The 20,465-nt window shown below is 45.2% G+C and overlaps 1 protein-coding gene across 3 annotated transcripts in view; it reads left to right on the top strand.

The window, feature by feature from the left end:
- The window catches only part of LOC144798761 (uncharacterized), a 1,691,129-nt gene that overhangs the window by 597,564 nt on the left and 1,073,100 nt on the right, over positions 1-20,465 (top strand). For 2 of the 3 annotated variants that reach the window (XM_078669781.1, XM_078669783.1), the window contains one exon: positions 10,721-10,936. In XM_078669781.1, the coding sequence (XP_078525907.1) occupies positions 10,721-10,936 (216 nt within the window). Of the gene's footprint in view, positions 1-7,331; positions 7,462-10,720; positions 10,937-20,465 lie in introns of those variants that run through there. The other variant, XM_078669782.1, reaches the window with a different exon arrangement.

The following is a 20,465-nucleotide window of genomic DNA, read 5'->3' as shown; positions in this document are numbered from 1 at the left end:
AAATATGCTGGGGAGGCACGGTGTGCGGTAACCAACATGCAAAAACCTTTAGAGTTAAATACAAGACATGCAGGGTTGAAAAGTTTACAAGTGAACGCTGGGGTGTGATAAGACAGACTCAAACTATCAAAACTATGACGCGCTATATACCAAACAGGCATGAAAAATAAATGCGCTGGCTTCAATGACTTACATAGGACTGGACCAACCCGTGTCTCTACTCCTTTCGTGAAGCATAGCATTCAGGAAGTGAAATTACGCGCGAATTCCAAAGTGGTGAAAGACGGACCAAACCGATCACCTGACCGGAGTGACTACCAATGGATACGCGCTAAACGCGTAATGCAAATGTCATGTGATGGGAGTATACCGACTTCATGAGGAAATGAACAACAATTCATTGATAATAAAGTTGTGTTGAAGCTCAACGATGTGATATCGAAATGCAAAACAAAAACGTATTGTTGCAAGGGGCAACGTGAGACATAAATGTGTTAATCATAAACAAAACATATTACCACATGCATGAAGAAAAACATTATAAATTGGATGCAGCTAAAGTTGAGTAAACATGAAATCAATGAAGTTGCGGTTGATTATAACTTTTGATGAGGAACACAGAATAAGTCTTTCGTCAATGTAGGGTTCAAGTGACCATATGTTATAGAAAGCAAGAATATTTCTAACAGCAAATTTAGGGGTCCTTAAATTCTTCCAACTTACCTAAGGACCCAGACAGTCAGCTAGGTGCAACTTGGATGTATTCTGACTGGATTCCTTGCAGTATTATAGGAAAAGTCTCCATTATATGGAGTGACCGTCACTCCGTCTCCTTCCTTCCTTGTAAATCTCCCCACCAGAAAGTCATAACATAAACAGTGACCAATGAAACTGCTTACAGAAAATGTGACACACTTAATTTGTCAGTAGTTGATTCTTGTCTCAACACAAGCTCTTTCACTGACAAGATAACAGAAATGGAACAATTCTACACATCTCAACAATACCTTGGTGTGTTCTTTGCATGTGTAGGTAACAAGGTCAACAGACCTGCCAGGGGTTGAGTGTGGAGTTCTTCAAGTGGCGTGGCCTTGCATCTAATAAGGATCGCTTGTATGCCGTAGATGGTGAAAGGTGATTTATCCTTTTTTATCTTGGAGCCCACAGACGCCTTGGAACTTGTGGGGCACACAGGCGCTTTGGGCCAGCAGTAGTGACACAGGACGGGCACGGGACTGCGAGGTCCAGCACCCTCAGCGGCTGGAGACTCGCCGCAGCTGGAGCCTCTTCCCGCCCCGCCCCCCTGCAGTACTAGACGGCTCGCGCCTCCTGCTTTTCTGGGTGCCGCTTGTATGCCGTAGATGGTGAAAGGTGATTTACCCTTTTTTATCTTGGAGCCCACGGACGCCTTGGAACTTGTGGGGCACACGGACGCTTTGGGCCAGCAGTAGTGACACAGGACGGGCACGGGACTGCGAGGTCCAGCACCCTCACCGGCTGGAGACTCGCCGCAGCTGGAGCCTCTTCCCGCCCCGCCCCCCTGCAGTACTAGACGGCTCGCGCCTCCTGCTTCACTGGGTGCCGCTTGTATGCCGTAGGTGGTGAAAGGTGATTTACCCTTTTTTATCTTGAAGCCCACGGACGCCTTGGAACTTGTGGGGCACACGGACGCTTTGGGCCAGCAGTAGTGACACAGGACGGGCACGGGACTGCGAGGTCCAGCACCCTCAGCGGCTGGAGACTCGCCGCAGCTGGAGCCTCTTCCCGCCCCACCCCCTTCCCTCTCTACATAACTCCAACCATACCCGCGAATCACGGGACGCGCGTGGGCGAAGCCCGGGCAAAGGGCGGGCCGTTTGAGGCCGTTAGAGAATGGTAGAGACCGGACCGGGCCATCCCCCTAACGATTGGTCTCCCAGGTCTCCTTTACCCACCCGCCTGGCCACCTAGAAGTCTGGCCCGAATAAAATGGCAACGAGGGATACAAGAAGCAAGGCAGCCCCTATGGTTACAGGTACTTTGGACAATTTTCTTGCAAAGGCAAATACTGTGGTAAACAAGGGGCTCACAGTGTTAGAAAAGCAAATAGCTGAAGGAATAGAAAGTTCGCACCTGGGTTCACCGGGGTTATCTTCCAACGCTAGATCATCGCTACTGCTCGATGCTACACACCTCTCACTTATGGACAGCATTGATCAAACCATAGAGTCCGTCCTACAGCAGCTAAGGACACCATCCAATACACACAGGGATAGAGACTCAGTATACATTACTGATGAGGTGGTGTCCTCCCCTACTGTAGAGTTAGTCCTATCTAGGGATTTGGGGGACGGTTCTACTGTAATGGAATGTACGGGTCAAAGAGAATACGCTGCCCGAAAAGGAAAAGATCGAGGAAGTCCAAAGGTGCTAAAAGGGCTAAAGTAGACCCCACAACAAACACTGCTGAAGATAGCACGGACGCCCCCGGAATCTCCACCATGGGGAATGTTACTGAAATGGCGAGTCCTCTACCCCTTACCTCCAACCCTATATCCACGCACACCGGTCCATTCATCTTTGGAGGGGGACTTTCTAACACCTCAGAGCACATCATCTGCTCACTTACTGGTATTTTCAAAAGTCTTTTGGACCCTCTCTCCCACAAACTAGACCGTATTGAGGCTAGACTTCTAGCTTTAGAAAGTTTAGGTGGTAGCGGTGGCGATCAGCAAGGGCTACGAGTAAGTACTAACGGAGCTAATGGTGTTAATGTTGGGATCCCTCTCTCCCCTACTGCTACAATTACTGTGGGTCCTATTCTGCCAACAGCTCCTTCCCGGGAGAACACCACCACAATCCCCCCACCACAACCACCCCCACCACAACCACCCCCTGTACCCCTCCCTAGGCAACTGCCTCCGGTACCAACTGTCAGGAGGTCGAAGCCACCTACTTCGGCTAGCTCATCCGGACAGGAGAGACCTCCTAGTGAAATAGCTAACTGCCCAAACTGGCCAGTTAGCACCCTAAACCGGCGAAAAGCAGTCAACCTGCCCCCTGAGGCGGCGGCCTATACTGTGATTCTGATGGGGGTTTTGGAGCTTTCCAGCAACGTGGTGGAATCTTATGATTCTCTACGCAACAAAGTAATTAGTTGGTTAAATGTCCAAAGGCCCCTACCACCAAACCTAAGAGGAGAAGTACTTATGGTTAGAAGGGTCCCATGGGTTGGGTACACGGTCAAGAAAAATGTGGGGGATTGTATAATTGTAAGCTTTAAGAGTCCACAGGTTGTTACGTACATTTGCAATTGGCTTGGGAGTTCAGGAAATACATCCATAGAACTGGTCCCCCTGTTGTTCTTCTATCCTAATGTACGAGATCTGAACATGAGGAGGGACGATGGTTGGACAAGGGTGGGATTTGCTGTTGATGGGTCAAGCTATCGGCCCACCCGCAATGATATCCCCGCTCACGGCAACTATGTACACCCCAATAGATTCAGTTGCCTTGATCAGGTTGACTGACTCTTGGAGGGTGCTTCTTCCGGGTACACCCAAAGTATCACTGATGAAACTGTAGGACAGGGGACAGGGAGAGATGAGATTGATACCACCACTCGAGACCCTGATGCATCCCCCCGGGAGAGCTTAATTTCTATCTGCTCCCGGGGCCGAGTAAATAACCTACTTCCGAGTCCACCTGGTCCTAATCTAGCATCCGTAGCCCCATCTATTTTGGGAACAACATTGCAAGGGCCCAAAGTTGCACCGTTGAGTACCGCTCCTGAGACGATCAGTGGGTTGGTATCAAAAACTCCAGAAGGAATCATGAAGGTCCTCTCCTGGAATGTGGCGGGTATTGCCAATAAAATAGATACAAATGATTGGGATTCCTTAGTAGGCAGCAGTGACATCTGTCTCTTTCAAGAGACCTGGGCCAGGGAACCCCTGCATAGAGCAGGTTGCGCAATCTTTGAAGTTAAAGCTAAGTGGAGTGGTAAAGGGAGGCCTTCGGGTGGTCTGGCGGTCTGGGTGGCCAGTCATATTGGGTGTAATGCGGAGAATATACCTACTTTTTCGGAGGACATACAATGTGTTCTACTTAAATGGCCCAATGTCTTCTATCTGGTAATCATTAATGTGTACTCTCACCCAGTTAGCGCGTCCATGGAATCATCTACACTCGACGATCTTTCGTCATTCTTGGGTCAACTCCCCATGGACTTTAAGATAGTGATGGGTGGAGATTTTAATTGTCACTTTGAACCCTTGGAAGGTTTGAAGGAGGGTGCCCTAACTGCTGAAGATGATTATTGGGGGGTCCCGCCATGCCAATCCCCTCATCCTAAATCTTGGTCCCCTCTTGCAGTGCAAATTATGTCCCTGACCCTGAACTTTGCGCTAAGGGCTTGTAATGGGCGCACCCCATCTGACATCCCTTCATCGTGTACCTTCAATAGGAAGGATCACAAATCGCGCCTGGACTACATCTTTGTAGACACAGGCCTGTGGTCTAAGGTTCAGGATTTTAGGGTCATTGAAAGAACAGATAGTGACCACAACGCACTTTTACTAGACATGGTTCACCCTGCACCTGCTGTTGGGCCACTATCTACCGATCCCAGTGAAGACCCAGGGAATCTGGTTCTTAGCTCCAACAGACGAAGGGTAATATGGGGGAAACTGGTAAACTCAAAAGAGAGTATAAGCAAAATCTATGAACGAGCGCTCCCCAAGCTGGATGAATTGGACAGGCTCATCAATCAGCCTAGACCCCCAGATTTTAATGAGAAATTAGCCCAAATCCATACAGATTTAGTGGGAACCCTAGGAGAGGTTTTTTACCCGGTGGTGGTGTCAAGGAAGAAAAAGACTCGAACCCCAACCTGGTATAATTCCCCCTGTAAAAAGGTAAAGACAGAGCTAATTGCCACAATACAATCAGGTACCAATAAGGGCAATGTAGCTGAGCTTAGGCGTAAATACAGGGAGGCCATCGCACAAGCAAAATCTGAGTGGGACTGGAATAGATGGCAGGACCTCTCCCTAGCACTAGAAGCGAGGGATTCTAGAAAATTTTGGTCATTGGTTAACTCCGGCTCAGGAGAACCAAAAACTGCAGTGGAGCCAAACATAGCAGCTTCTGTTTGGGAAGCTCATTTTAGCAAATTGTACCAAGATACCCCTGAATTTGCTAATGATGTGGCCACTGATGCCTTACATGACCCAGTAGATGGACTAGAGTTTACCCTGGGCGAGGTAGTTAGTGGAATAGGGAGATTGGCGTCGGGGAAGGCCCCGGGACTTGATAGATTGCCTGGCGATCTTTTTAAACATCATTCAGAGATCTGGGGCCCGAACCTCCTAATCCTTTTTAATTCCATCGTGGGAGGTATGGAGATCCCCTGTACTTGGCTGGGGGCAGAGATAGTACCTATCTTTAAAAAGGGCTCTCCTCTGCTCCCAGCCAACTGCAGGCCGATCAGTCTTATAGACGTCCCCCAAAAATTATTCTCTCGCCTTCTCCTGGACCACCTTCTAGACTGGATGGAGGAGAATGAGATCCTGAGTCCCCTCCAGGCGGGCTTCAGGAAAAACACGTCCACCATGAACCAGATTTTCCGCCTCGTTCTCCTTTATTGGAAAACTGTGAGGATCGAGGGGGGGAGGCTGTACATGGTGTTCGTGGACCTGAGGTCCGCCTTTGATCTGGTTCCCCGCAAGAAACTATGGGAGGTCTTAAAGGAGCTGGGTGTTCCTACCCATCTACTACATGCAATAATTAGGCTCCATGATAACAACTTTGCTCAGGTTAGGTGTGGGAGGGATGGAGCGCTGTCATCTAGGTTCCCAGTTCTTAGAGGGGTAAGACAGGGTTGCGTTCTAGCGCCAACCCTGTTTTGCCTCTTTATCAACAGTGTCATATCCCATCTTGACAACTTCAGGGACAATGACGCTCCCCTGTTGGCAGGCAGGAGGGTACCGGCTATCATGTTTGCAGACGACACCCTCCTGCTTTCCAAATCCCCGATGGGGATCCAACGGATATTAGATGGGTTTGGTGTTTTCTGTAGGCAACACCGTCTAGAGATCAATACAGAAAAAACCAAATTCATGATATTCAACCCCTCCCCCAAAAGCAGACCTAATCCAACACTGGGCTCAGCAAGACTGGAAAGGGTAAAAACGTTCCAGTACCTGGGGGTAACCCTCCATGAGAATTTATCTTGGGACCCTCAGATAGCCAGATCCCGGTTAAAGTTGTCTCAATTGTCGGGGGCAATATTGAAGGTTGCAAATACATCTACCTTCAAACCCATTAGTACGGCAGTAGAGATGTATAAAACACAAGCCAAAGCGGCCGCATCTTACGGTAGTGAGTTATGGGGGCATAAGGCCGGGATAGAACTTGCCAGAGTAGAAAATAACTTTCTCAGACGTCTCCTGGTCCTCCCCCGTGGCACACCCTTGCTTCCTTTAAGACTAGATGTGGTTCTCCCCTCGATAGGCGAGGATCTGGAACTAAAACCGCTAAGATTTTGGCACAGGCTCTGGACCACCGGCGAGCTTGCACATTATAGGCGAGACCTTATCCATGTAATAAATCTGAACCAGCGTGACAGAATCCCCTGGCTGGCCTTTATAAAGAGAGAATTGTACCGTCTGAGACTCCCTGAGTTATGGGAGTTTCCTGAACAAGGTTGTCAAAGGGTCTCCCGCAAAAAACTGGTCGAAAAATATAAGGAGAAAAGTCTACTTTCTCTGGTGTGTGCACCCAATAATGGCATTTTAACTGAACAATTCTTGGATTCCAAAATTCTTATCAATTTGAAGGTTTTATGGACATCATTTCCCCCATTTTAGCAAGAAAATTGTTTATCCAATGGAGGTTAGGTACCCATCAAAACCTTTACTTGTAAATGGACAATGAGGGATGACAAAATCTGTCCAGGGTGCAGTAATCATGATGAGGAGGAAATTCACGTTGTGTTTTTCTGCCCAGCCTATAATAGACCAAGGAAATATTGGCTAGTGCCACGATGCAGGAACTTGGGCACAAGGAATTATTTATACTCATACAGAATACTGAAAACAAGCACCCTGCCCCACATAGTCTTTGCAGTTGCCAAGTTTATAATGGCTATGTGGCAGATAAGGAGAAAATTTGCAAAAGATTGAACACTGATATGAAATGTGATGTTAACTCCTACCCATTTTCAGACTCCCCAAGGAAATGAATTCGTATGAAATGTACTTTGGCATGTTTTTATTGCATGTGGATGTCTTTTAAATGTTGAATGCTTTTATTGTATCCTTTATGGTCTGGAAGGCCGAAATAAAGAATTTTTGGATTGGATTGGATTGGATTGGATTGGATTGGATTGGATCGTCAAAATCAAGTATACAGGGATGTGCAGGATGAATGAGAGGAACCTCTGACAGCAAGCGAGATAACTCTATTTCAAGTTACAACAAGGTGAGATTGAAAATTATACATTGGTCAACATGGTAGATAGCTATATGAAAATCGTTGTGGTAGGGACACGCACTCCGAGTAGCTGCTCTGGTCTGTATAGTTATTGCGTGCTCCTGGGGTATCACCCTCTGACAGGGGTGTAATGAAGAATACAATCATGGCAGTGGCACTTAACTCAGCGACATCCCCCTTGGCACTGCAGTAAATCCTGCTTGGGGCAGCATAAAAATCATTTAACAAGCCACAAACCACCTTTCTTTAACACCGCCGCGGAGCACTCTGACGAAGGGCGACCTGACCGAAATGCATAGGGAGACATGTATATATGGATGTACAGATTCAACATGAATCAACCGATTTAATTTGAAAAGCACCTACGAGTTCATAAGAATGAATAAAGATTTCTGAATATGAATCATCAAACTCTTGATAAATGTATTTTATCCTGCCCCATGCAGGATTTTCTGCTGTGCCCAGGGGGATGTCGCTGACTTAAGCTCCTTTTCCATAATTAGATAACTATAAGGCATCACCTTTACAGTGATGGGATTCGAACAGGCATAGAAAAATGTAGATGCACATTTTTTGTGCTTTTGAGAAGACTGATACTACGAACTCCTTTGTCAGTGAACTGTGCAAATTTAAGGGATGCTGTAGAATAAAGTTAATTAGGATGTGCCATTGATGCGGCTGTCAGAAAATAATATGTTATCATCTTGGAACGAAGGAGGTATGAACTTAGCAAGAAAGGTAGCAACGGTGGTGAGCTACTAAACACCGAGGCAAGACTACACTAAAAAATGTTCCAGGGAAATTGGAGAAAATGAAGAAGATGAGCCCCATTCTCATGGAAAAGTAACTGATAATCCCTACTCGATACCAACCAAAATTATTCTCTTCATTGGTTACGCCTAACGTACAGCCTCTAAAGATGTGATGATCCTATACATAGGGCAGCTCCACATGTTGACACCTGTCAGGGAACCCCCTGGCTCTTTTTCATTTTTGTGATCACTCATAAATGTATACTCCATATTGCATAGTGCAAAGTTTTTTCCTCCACAATGCGTGGTGAATGTAGTACAACTAGATGCCTCGGCTGAAGAGCTGGACATATGGCAAGAAGTCCAAAAGAGGGACCAGGGGTGTCCCCTCTGTGATGGTTGCCATCTCTATACAAATCTATCAGAAGAAAATATTTCAAGCTTTTGTAGAACTTGGAGTGGGTTTGGAGTATTCTCAGATTCTGCGGTGCAAGCAAACTTTATGATCAGAGTAACTTAGAGAACAGATCTTGAGGCACTTGATCTGGAAAACTGAGGTACGTCTGTTTATTTACGTTTTTTCATGTGTTATGGTGTTTTGCACAATGGCAGGTTTTTTGAATGTCAATAAAATGCGATTCAAACCTAAAAACAGAAATTATGGGCCTGATTATGACTACGTTGGCGGTGCGGGCACCGCCTCACTGCTGCACCAGCTGTCCGACCACTATATTACGAGTTTGGCTGTCGGACTGCCGTAGGTCTGCTGCCAAAGCCAGGGATCCGCGATCCCTGGCAGTCTTGCAGCAGCCTAAGTTCCACAATATGCTGGCAGTGCTGCTGCGGCACCCCCAAGCATATTACGAATTTCCTGACTGCCACACTTTTCGTAGTGGTGAGCCACCATGAACAGTGTGGCATTGAGAAAACTAAGAGGGACCTACAGGCCCTCCTGTTGCCGCAGGGCAAGAGGATGCATGCATGGGGGGCACATGTTGTGCCTCCTGTATGCATACACCCAGAGTTCCAGCATGGCATGAACTTAACAGTCCATGCCGTGCAGGAAAGTGCTTTGACACTCCCATAGCAGTGCCTTCCTAAGGCTCAGATATGGGCCTTTGAAAGCCACTGATGTGGGACCACCAAAGCACTGCCAGCCAGATCACGAATGAACTCATAATCATGGGGGCAGTGTACGACCGAGTTTGATGGTGTGGAAGCGGGGCACTGATGTGGCGGCCCTCTGCCACACTACCAAATTCGAAATCAGGCACTATGTACCCTACAGCACCAATAAGAAAACCAAAAAACAAAGGTGATAAAAAACAGTTCTTCTCACCACACCAGGCTACACAAATCATGGATTAAGAACGCATAAATAAATCATTACATCTGAACAATTAGTAATACCTTTACAAGGAACAACATAGGTTTTCATTCAGAATTCTACAGCTAAGAGTCTACCGAAATCATCCCATGTTGGCATTATAAGCAAGTCTGTGTCAAGAAATGGTGGAATATGGTGAAAAAATACTTTACAAGTAAGTCGAATTTACACCCCCACACCCTCTCAGCCAGACACAACTATAAATAAAGATAAAGCACTTGCGTTTGATCTCTTATTTGTCTTCAATTCTGGTCACTTATGCACAGCATCTCTTTGTGTTAGCTTTGTTCGCCCTAAGTTGGCAGGGTATGCCCAGAGGTTGGTCTCTTGCTCACTTTGCCACTGGATTAAAGCTAGCCTGGCTGATAAGGGGTGTTACCCGGAAACCGGTTCCAGGATGCTTGTTTCCAGTCCAGGGAATACCTGGCTTGGTAGTTCGAGCTGGACTGTTCAGATGAGGCACAGGGTCAAGACTGATTTGCATACAGCTGGGTCTAAACTGGGGTGGCAAAGTAAGCTAAAATATGATGATGGATCAAACCCAGATCTGTGACTGGGGGTGAGTGTCTGAAACGTGTCAGCACTCCATCCATCTTCTCTTTGTGTTTGCTTTGTTCACCAAATCGCTTCCCACGTAGACCACAGTATGTTTCAGTACACTGACAATGCACTTCAGTGCTTCTCCAGCAAAATGATGCGCCATATAAATGCACAGTTTGCATTTCCCTCCTTCCTTGGCGGTTGGGCGTTGTCATTATTTATGTGTGGATTACTCCTTTGAGAGTATAATTTTGAGTTTTCATTCATGAAGGTAGGTACATGATACTCACTGTAAGAGGAGGGGCCATACTGCAAGTGATGCTACCGTTCCCTCAGACATGGACTCGACCGTGATTAGATAAATAAATGTGTTCATGGTGTTAAGTAGTTTGTTGCATGAATGTTATAATCTGAAACACGAGCCCAGTTGCAGGTTTAAGATATTGTACAAGGTTTGTAAAATATTTCATTGATTGTTATGGAAGAACGTTAGAATTGTTTTAATGTTACCCATGTGTTTTTTTTTGCATTTTTCCACTGAGATGATATTTTCTATTTATTTACTCAGAGTGGCTTTAATACATACAAGATAACTGGAAAAGATTCACAACTGAAACTGGAGAGCATGGCATCAGATAAAGTGGCATTTAAGCTCCCAGCCCAATGCTTCAGCCGGTCTGGAAATGTTAAGGCGGGAAGGCCTAAATGTTTTACTGTCACACCAATCTGTGTGGAGTTCGAGAGACTGCTGAAACAGAAAAAGCCAGACAGCATTATCCCTGGGGTAAGAGATTATGTGTTTTTTTGTATTTGGCTTTGTATGGAAATAAATGTCTGTAGTGATGGGGGTGTTGGGTGCCATTTTTTAATTAACAATGTCTCTTATTCTGGAATTTGTTTCTTCAGATTAGTTTTTCCTTGGAGACGAGGAAGCCAGTGGCAGTGGCAGACTCGATCCACTTGGGAGCTGCATGTATCGCACTGTGGGTGTTGATTTGAGAGCGCTTATATTTTTAATGCACTAGCGATTGTATGCTATTTTAAAAATACATGGTGTGAGCATCTGAGATTAGCAGGCGCAAACATTTTATTTGCACTCGAGCTGGGAATATTTCCTTTAAAACTGTGTCCATTACACTTCTGGGCTGACTAAGAGTTCGGGGGGAGATACTCACCTACTTCACTCCTGCCCCGGTCCGCCGCGTCCATTCTGGGCGTTTGTTGCGGAGGGTGAGGAGGAGCCCGCACTTCCGGGCCCAGAGCAGGCAGGTCAGCGCTCTAGTCGCGCTGTATTGAAACCAAATAAAAGGTGGGGAAGAACGCGGCCACATTGGGGAGACGAGGAAGGCAGTGGCAGACTCGATCCGCTTGGGAGCTGCATGTATCGCACTGTGGGCGTTGATTTATGAGCGTTTATATTTTTAATGCACTAACGATTGTATGCTATTTTAAAAATACATGGTGTGAGCATCTGAGATTAGCAGGCGCAAACGTTTTATTTGCACTCGAGCTGGAAATATTTCCTTTAAAACTGTGTCCATTACACTTCTGGGCTGACTCAGAGTTCGGGGGGAGACACTCACCTACTGCACTCCCGCCCCGGTCCGCCACGTCCATTCTGGGCGTTTGTTGCGGAGGGTGAGGAGGAACCCAACACTTCCGGGCCCAGAGCAGGCAGGTCAGCGCTCTAGTCGCCCCTATCAGTCCCGCCCTTAGCTCCTACATATGTGTGTGGGGCAGCGTCCGCGCAGCGGACGTGTGCAGCGGGCGCGACGGAGGCGCGCCGAAGTCGCGCCAAAGTTAAGCTCGTCCGCGACCGGACGGGGCCCAGGGCCAGGACCTCTGCACCAACTAAGCAAACCTACATTCAGTATGGTAAACAGGAACTGTTAAAATTACGTCCCCCCAAGGAGGAGCCCTGTTGGCACTCTATGGAAGCTCTTACAATCCGAGACTGTCCCTTATGCTCCTTCAAAGGTAAAAGGGAACCGGATAGCGGGACAGGTCATAAGAGTGTCCAGGGAGGTCTGCTTAACTGCAGGTCACTAAGTAAACATAGCAGTCAGATTTGGGATCTCCTTTTGGATGAGAAACTTGACTTTCTCTTCCTAACGGAGACTCCTTTTGGGGAACATTCAGACCCAGAGATAATAGAAGCTATCCCGCCGGCCTACTCCCTGGCCAGAATAGATAGGAGTGAAGGAAGAGGAGGGGGAATTTCCATTGTTATCAAATCTCCGATGGAATTTACCTTAGAGCCCTTAAATATAGACAACTGTGAAGCGGGCTGTTTCTCTCTTAAACTTGGGCCCCAGTATTCTGTGTCGGGAATTCTTGTCTATAGACCCCCAGGTGGGCTAAAGAATTTTAAAACTAGTTTGGTGGAGGGTATTGCTCATTTGGCAACTAGAAAGAGCCAACTTCTGGTATTGGGAGATCTTAATATCCATCTTGAAGATGAGCAGGACAAGGAAGCAATAGATCTAAGGCTAGAACTACAGGCACTACAAATCGATCTAAAAAATAGTACCCCCACCCACAAACAGGGCCATCTATTAGATCCGATATTCTGTAGCTGGGACGCAGTAAGGGTTGATATACCCCTTCCTGTCCCGTGGTCAGACCATTACTTGGTCCCTTTTAAAATTATAATCTCAACCAATGGCACTCATAGAGAATCAGAGATACCCCCGCCGCAAATGGAAACAATTCTCACAAGATGCATTCAACGAACTGCTGCTTGAAGGGGGTCCACCGGGGGGGGTGATGACTGTGAAGGCGCACTTAAAAGGTTAGAAGAGCGCATTCTTGGGGCCCTTGATAAGGCAGCCCCGTTGTATCTTGCTAAAATAGGGAACAGAGCCAGGAAATCTGCTCCGTGGTTTACATCCGATCTACAAGCGGCTAAATCGGTCTGTAAAAAAAATGGAACGGAGATGGCGGACAGACTTCTGCCCTCTGAGTAAATTAAATGACAAGGTAGCTCAGAAAAAGTATCAAATGATGGTACGTGGAGCTAAAGCCACCCATTATAAAAAACGCATTGGGGAGGCAGAAAACTCATCAAAAGAGCTTTTTAAAATTTTTAAAGAGATCTCGGTGGCACTAACCCCAAGCACTCATGATAGTGAGTCGAACAAAATAGCTGAGTACTTTGCAGGAAAGGTTAGAAATATATATGCTACCTTCTCCAATAAACCAGAGGATGGAACAAAATTTGAAGTAACCAGAGCTGCAGACAACGCAGAAGGGGGATTGAAACTCTTTTCGGTTCCTTCCCCAGAGATGCTGTGTAGCCTCTGTCAGGGGATCAAATCGGGTTCCCCTCGGGACCCGGCCCCTCCTAGGGTGATGGGAGCTAGCATCTCGGTTTTAGAACCGTACATCAGACATATACTCCAGATCTCCTTTTCGACGGAAAAGCTCCCTGAGGATTGGAAAAAAGCGATTGTGCTTCCCATAAAGAAAAAAACCTAACATAAGCCATGACACACTGGAGAATCTGAGACCTATCTCTCTGCTCCCGTATTTAGCCAAGGTGGCGGAGAAAGTGGCTAATTGTCAATTAATGACACACTTAGAGAAAGCTAATATCTTGCACCCTTCTCAGTCGGGCTTTCGAGCGGGCTTCTCGACAGAGACGGCCCTCTTGAGAGCTACTGAAATCCTGAGACGTGGGGCAGATGCCGGCAACACCATGGCTTTGGTGATGCTTGACCTCAGTGCGGCATTTGACACTGTAGCTCATTCCATCTTACTACAGTGTCTAGTCAAAGCGGATGTCACGGGGTCCGCACTGGGGTGGCTGAAGTCCTTCCTCACAGGTAGAAGTTTTCAGGTACAACGAGGCGCTTGTAGATCAGCAGAGATGGCCTTAGAACAGGGGGTTCTTCAGGGCTCTGCCCTGAGTCCAACTCTCTTCAATCTGTATATGACCCCCCTGGCCGAAGTGGTGCAAGCGTATGGAATAGAGTTGGTCTCCTACGCAGATGACACCCAACTGCTGATCTCTCTGTCTCAAGGACCATCAAAGGCGGCATCCAATTTTAAGGCTTGCATGCAAGCATTAGCAGAATGGATGGACGCACATTGCCTGAAATTAAATGGATCCAAAACGGAGGTAATGGTTGTGGGTGGGAGCAACCTGAGCTGGACTCCAGACTGGTGGCCAACATGTCTGGGTCCTACGCCAGTTCCCTGTAAGGAAACCAAAAACTTGGGAATATTGGTTGATCCCACTCTGTCCTACGAAGGCCACATCCGTCGCCTCGTGGGTAAATGTTTTGGGGTTCTGAAAACACTAAATCGCACCCTTGATTTACTCCCGCTGGATGCCAGACGCATTATGACTCAGGCGCTGGTAACATCCCGCATGGATTACGGGAACGTCTTGTTTTTGGGTGCCACAGAACACAGTCTAGAGCATTTACAAGTCCTTCAAAACACAGCTGCTCGTCTTGTTCTAAGACTCCCTAGAAGAGCAGCATCCAAACCAGCGTTAGCGGCCCTACACTGGCTACCGGTCAGGAAAAGAGTAATGTTCAAAGCTCTCTTAATGTGCCATAGAATACTCTAACACAAAGCTCCACACTACCTTCAGGATCTAGTACTGAGGTACGAGCCGACCAGAGCCTTACGCTCAGTGGGGATGGGTCTGCTGACGATTCCCCGTGTAAAAAAAGCGAAACTCGGTGGTCGCTCTTTTAGAGCTGTAGTGTCAAAAAACTGGAACGCTCTCCCGACATCCCTAAGACTGGAAGAATCTGAAATTAAATTTAGAACTCTGCTGAAAACATATCTATATAAACTATAAGCAGTTAGTGGGCGGAGGGATGTGGGCTGTCTGTTGCTGATAACTTGTTCTCCACAGTGCGGGGACACGCCGGGTAGGCGTCACCAGGCGCTTTAGAAATTACTTTATTATTATTATTATTATTAATCGCACTGCTTTCTTTAAATACATGGTGTATATGGAATATCTGAGGATATTGTGAGCGTGCACTTTTAACTTCAATAGGTGTATTTGTAGTATTTTAAAGAACACAAAATTCATCCAGACAATACAGGTCCATATAAACATGGTTGAATATTACAATGTAAATCAAAACAAATAAAGCTCTCCATCAATCCATGAGAAATTGCATTCCATTACATACATTTATATCATTTCATATATTTAAAGTAACAGTATTTTGTACTCTTCATCACAATTCATTTAAAATATCTAAAATCAACCTTAATTTAATACCTTACATTTTAAATGAATCTCCAAGTATGGTCTAGAATAAAGCAGGAATTGCAATACTTAATTCTATAAAGGAGATCTGACACTCTTTTCTATGTTAAAATTCTAGGATTTCAAAGTAGGAGTCTCAGATTTTTTTCCTTACTTTTAAGAATAGCAGACATTTCAATAACAAGTGCTCAGTATTAATCATTATTAACCGTTACTTGAAATATTGCGTTCAACTATCCTATGTAAGGCTTTTAATAAAATGTCTATTTTTAAGTTAGTTCTTTTTTAGAGCTTCTTAGTGAGTTAGCATTTTATGTAAATGTGCTGAACATATTATTTCTTTAAAAATTAATTGATCTGTGTATTGAATTGACTTGCTGTATCTCTAAATACTCTACATAGACTAGACTAATAGCCCGCACAGGAAACCTTCTTTCAGCGTATCTGCATTGGTCATAACCAAACAAATGGCTCCAAATGAACCCAGGCCCGCCTAATAATGGCAAATATCTACTAAAACCATAATTCAGCATAGGTGGTAAGGGAAAAAATATTTCAAAATAATTTTAAAATTTGCTTTAAGATAGAGAAACCACACAGAAAAAAGATTGGCCTAACGTTAACTGTTGAGTTATTCAAAATCAGCGAGGCATTAGTGATCATAAAGAGAATCAAAATGAACCTCAACAGAAGAAGTAAGTATTTTGTATCCAAGCACTAGTTGACTAATACTTCCACAAAGCTGGCAGAGCCTTTGCTGGAGATGGGTATTTCCATAGATTTCTCAGCACTCTAATCACTGTTTATAATTGTAACAGAAAGTGTTGCAGTCATAGAGCCTTTATTGATGAAATAATAATGTAAAGCTTGCCCTCCACCTGTCGCCACTATGAAAATTATACCCAAGATTGATAAGACCGAGTCTTAGTTGTGACTTAAGTGCCAAACCGTGTAGCAGACTGCCATGTAAGCCAGAAAAACATACAAAGACATTACATACATCTTCAGAAAAATGTACCAAAACTAGATTTCCTAAAGAAAATGGCCAGGTTTAGAAGCTCACAGCATATGATTTTACTTAATCCTCCATTCCAGGCCGAACGTTTCTAGCTATAATGAAATGTTTGCTCGACTTAAAGTAAGTTTTATTGCAAATACCAGCTCACAGATAAGAAAATTGTTGCCTTAAATGAATTTCACAGAGGTTTGGCATTTCATTTTACTTAGGTATCTGAATATGGTGAGGAGAGTGAAATTGGTAGGCCACTATGAAAGATTGCATTTTCCTTAATTTCGCAAAGATTGTGTTCTGGAGAACATTTTTCTCACACAGAATTGATTTCACTGAGATGGATATAGATTCTTCCTCTGAGGGCCTATTACTTTTCACATACAGACAGTATAACCAGTTCAATAATGTTTAGTAAGACATGCTATCTGACAATGCCAGTGACTGACAGTACTCCCAAAAGACATACAGCCTCTGAGTCTGAGTCTATTGCAAAAATTTATGAACTGGTACTCCCAAAGTTTGTAGAAGTGGACGAACTAATTAACGAACCCATAGCACAGATTTGAACCAGAAACTCGCCCACATCAATGCAGATTTAGTGGGAAGTCTAAGAGATGTCCTTTTTCCAGTGGTGGTGACCAAAAAGAAGAAGACAGCAACTTCAGCTTGGTACAATGGTACTTGCAAAAAGATAAAAACAGAGCTGATTTCTACCATAAAGTCTGGTTCCAGCAAGGACAAAGTAGCTGTCCTGAGAAGTAAATATAGGGAAGCAATCGCCCAGGCAAAATCAGAATGGGATTGGGAGAGATGGCAAGACTTATCTTTGGCACTGGAAACCAGGGACGTAAGAAAATTCTGGGCTCTAGTCACCACAGGTACAGGTGAACCCAAACTAGCAGTTGAGCCAAACATCGCTGCCTCTGTTTGGGAGTCACACTTCAGCAAATTGTATCAAGAAGACACAGAATTTGCCAACGACCCAGTCCCTGACACCCCACTTGAGTCCGTGGATAAACTAGAATTCACTCTGGGGGAAGTATTGAATGCAATGGAGAGACTGGCGCCTGGGAAGGCCCCCGGTCTCGACAAAATCCCTGGTGATTTGCTCCGACACCACTCAGAGATTTGGGGCCCGTATTTTTTAATTATATTCAATTCCATCCTGGGAGGGATGGAGATCCCCTGTACTTGGCTGGGGGCAGAGATAGTACCGATTTTCAAAAAGGGCTCTCCTCTGCTCCCAGCCAACTACCGGCCGATCAGCCTCATAGACGTACCCCAAAAGCTTTTTGCTCGCCTCATCCTGGACCATCTCCTTGACTGGATGGAGGACAACGCAATCCTCAGCTCCCTCCAGGCGGGCTTCAGGAAAAACACTTCCACCATGGAACAGATTTTCCGCCTCGTCCTTCTCTACTGGAATACAGTGGGGATCGAGGGGGGGAGCCTGTACATGGTGTTCGTGAACCTGAGGTCCGCCTTTGACATGGTGCCCCGAAAGAAGCTCTGGGTGGTCCTAAAGGACCTGGGTGTGCCGTCACAATTGCTACAGGCTGTAATCAGGCTCCACGATGGCAACTTTGCCCAGGTTAGGTGTGGGAGGGATGGTGCTTTGTCCTCTAGGTTCCCAGTTCTCAGGGGGGTATGACAGGGTTGCGTTCTTGCGCCGACGCTGTTTTGCCTCTTTGTTAACGGCGTCATATCCCACTTTGACAATGGCAGGGACAATGATGCACCTAGGTTGGCAGGCAGGAGGGTTCCGGCTATTATGTTTGCCGATGATACCCTCCTGCTTTCCAAATCCCCGATGGGGATCCAACGAATACTGGATGGGTTTGGGGATTTCTGCAGGACCCATGGTCTGGAGATCAACGCAGAAAAAAACAAATTCATGGTATTCAACCCCTCCACAACAACCAGGCCGAATCCAACCCTGGGATCTGATAGGCTTGAAAGGGTCAGAACGTTTCAGTATCTGGGTGTAACTTTACACAAAAATCTATCATGGGGTCCGCAGATAGCGAGATTCCGCTTAAAGTTATCCCAGATGGCCGGGGCTATTCTGAAGGTTACGAATTCATCAACCTTTAGACCTATCAGCCCAGCTTTGGAAATGTACAAAACACAAGCCAGAGCAGCCTCATCCTATGGCGGTGAGCTGTGGGGCCATAAAGCTGAGACAGAGCTTGTTAAGGTAGAAAACAACTTCCTCAGACGCCTGCTGGCCCTTCCCCAAAGCACACCATTGCTACCGTTGAGACTAGACCTGGGGCTCCCCTCAATAGGGGAGGAATTGGCATTAAAACCACTGAGTTTCTGGCATAGGCTCTGGTCAACTGGTGAACTTTCCCATTACAGGCAAGATCTGAGGCATGTCCTGAACCTTAATCAATCTGACAGAATTCCCTGGTTGGCTTATGTCAAACGAGAACTTTACCGTCTGGGACTGCCTGAGTTGTGGGAGGATCCTGAAAGAAGCTCTCTCGGGGTGGCACGCAAACGGCTTGTTAAGATCTATAAGGATAAAAGTCTAGCCTCGCTTGTGTGTGCATCCAGAGCTGGCACCCTAACTGATCAATTTTTGGACACCAAAAATTCTTTTCAATTTGAAGGTTTTATGGACATAATTTACCCTATTAAGGCAAGGAAATTGTTCATACAATGGAGGCTGGGCACTTTCTTTGCCCCTTAAAACTTTTACAAGCAAATGGTCAACGCTGAATGACAAAATTTGTCCTGGGTGTAGTGCGAATGAGGAGGACGAACCACACGTGTCATTTTTCTGCCCTGCCTACACGAGACCAAGGAAGTATTGGATATTACCATTGTGTAGGAATTTGGGCATTAGAAACTATTTGCACTCACTCAGAATTTTAAAGACAAGTACTCTGCATTATATAGTGTTCGCAGTTGCAAAGTATCTAATGGCTATGTGGCAGATAAGGGGGAACATTTTAAATGGTTAACTTTATGCACGCGCATATGTACAATGAAACACAGATGAATTGTAGCTAACCATTTTTGTTTCGTCCCAGAGTGTCAGGACATTGACTCTGATGTATGCTGTACCTTGCATAGTTTTTACTGAATGTTTTATCTATTTTAAATTGCTTAAAATGAATATTTTATGGTCTTAAATGGCCGAAATAAAGAATTTTTGGATTGGATTGGACATACAGCCTCTACTCAACTCGCTTGTAGATAATTATTCAGTCAATAATTTCCTTTTACTTGACTTGCTTTTGAACTATTGACATCTTTGGAATACAATGATTGCCATTTAACCATCATTAACATGCTGGTAATTGAGAACAGTTGTATACTTTTTTTATTAAAACTTTTCAGGTTCAGAATATAAATTGCAAGTTACTGAAGGTTTTGTTTTTGTTAGACATAAGAAATGACTATGAATTGGTATCTATGACGCTCATTCCATTTAGGGATTATATTTCATTGTATGTTCATAAAATTAAAACTATAATTCAGAAAAAGACAAATTGCATTTTATGATTCATTTTTATAACAATTGCAAACAGGTACATTCCTACATTGACATTTTGGAACTCATAGTCAATCGATTCCATATCAAAGAGGATTGTATTGTATTCTGCTTCATGGAGAGAATTGTAATGTAAAAACCTGTCTGTGCTCCCTAGATGATATAATCAACAACCATGGGTAGGGACATACGCTTGGGCTCACAGGAACCGTTAGCCACAAGCACTACTTGATTGGAATGGCGGACTATTATTATGCATTCTCACTGCGCTTGAACTAAGAACTATACATCGAAGGGCTATATCCAATGGGGCAGCTCAACCCATTCACCAGACAAGAAACTGCAACATTGTGATCTGTTATATTATTAAAAGGGGTAAAAAGTATATGCAGGTTCTGGATAAGTGTGTTCGTATGAAAGCTGATCATGATCTTAAATATTTAATGCCCTGTTTGTGTTTGAACCACACTGGGCAGAGTAAAATAGTGTGAAGAACAGGTTTGATTCTGTTCAGAATTTTGATTACTGAGGAAACCTTGATTTGAGAAGTGCTTGATCTGATT

The sequence above is a fragment of the Lissotriton helveticus genome, chromosome 12 (assembly GCF_964261635.1).
Source record: "Lissotriton helveticus chromosome 12, aLisHel1.1, whole genome shotgun sequence".
Classification (NCBI taxonomy): domain Eukaryota; kingdom Metazoa; phylum Chordata; class Amphibia; order Caudata; family Salamandridae; genus Lissotriton; species Lissotriton helveticus.
This window is presented reverse-complemented; position numbering and strand designations above follow the sequence as displayed.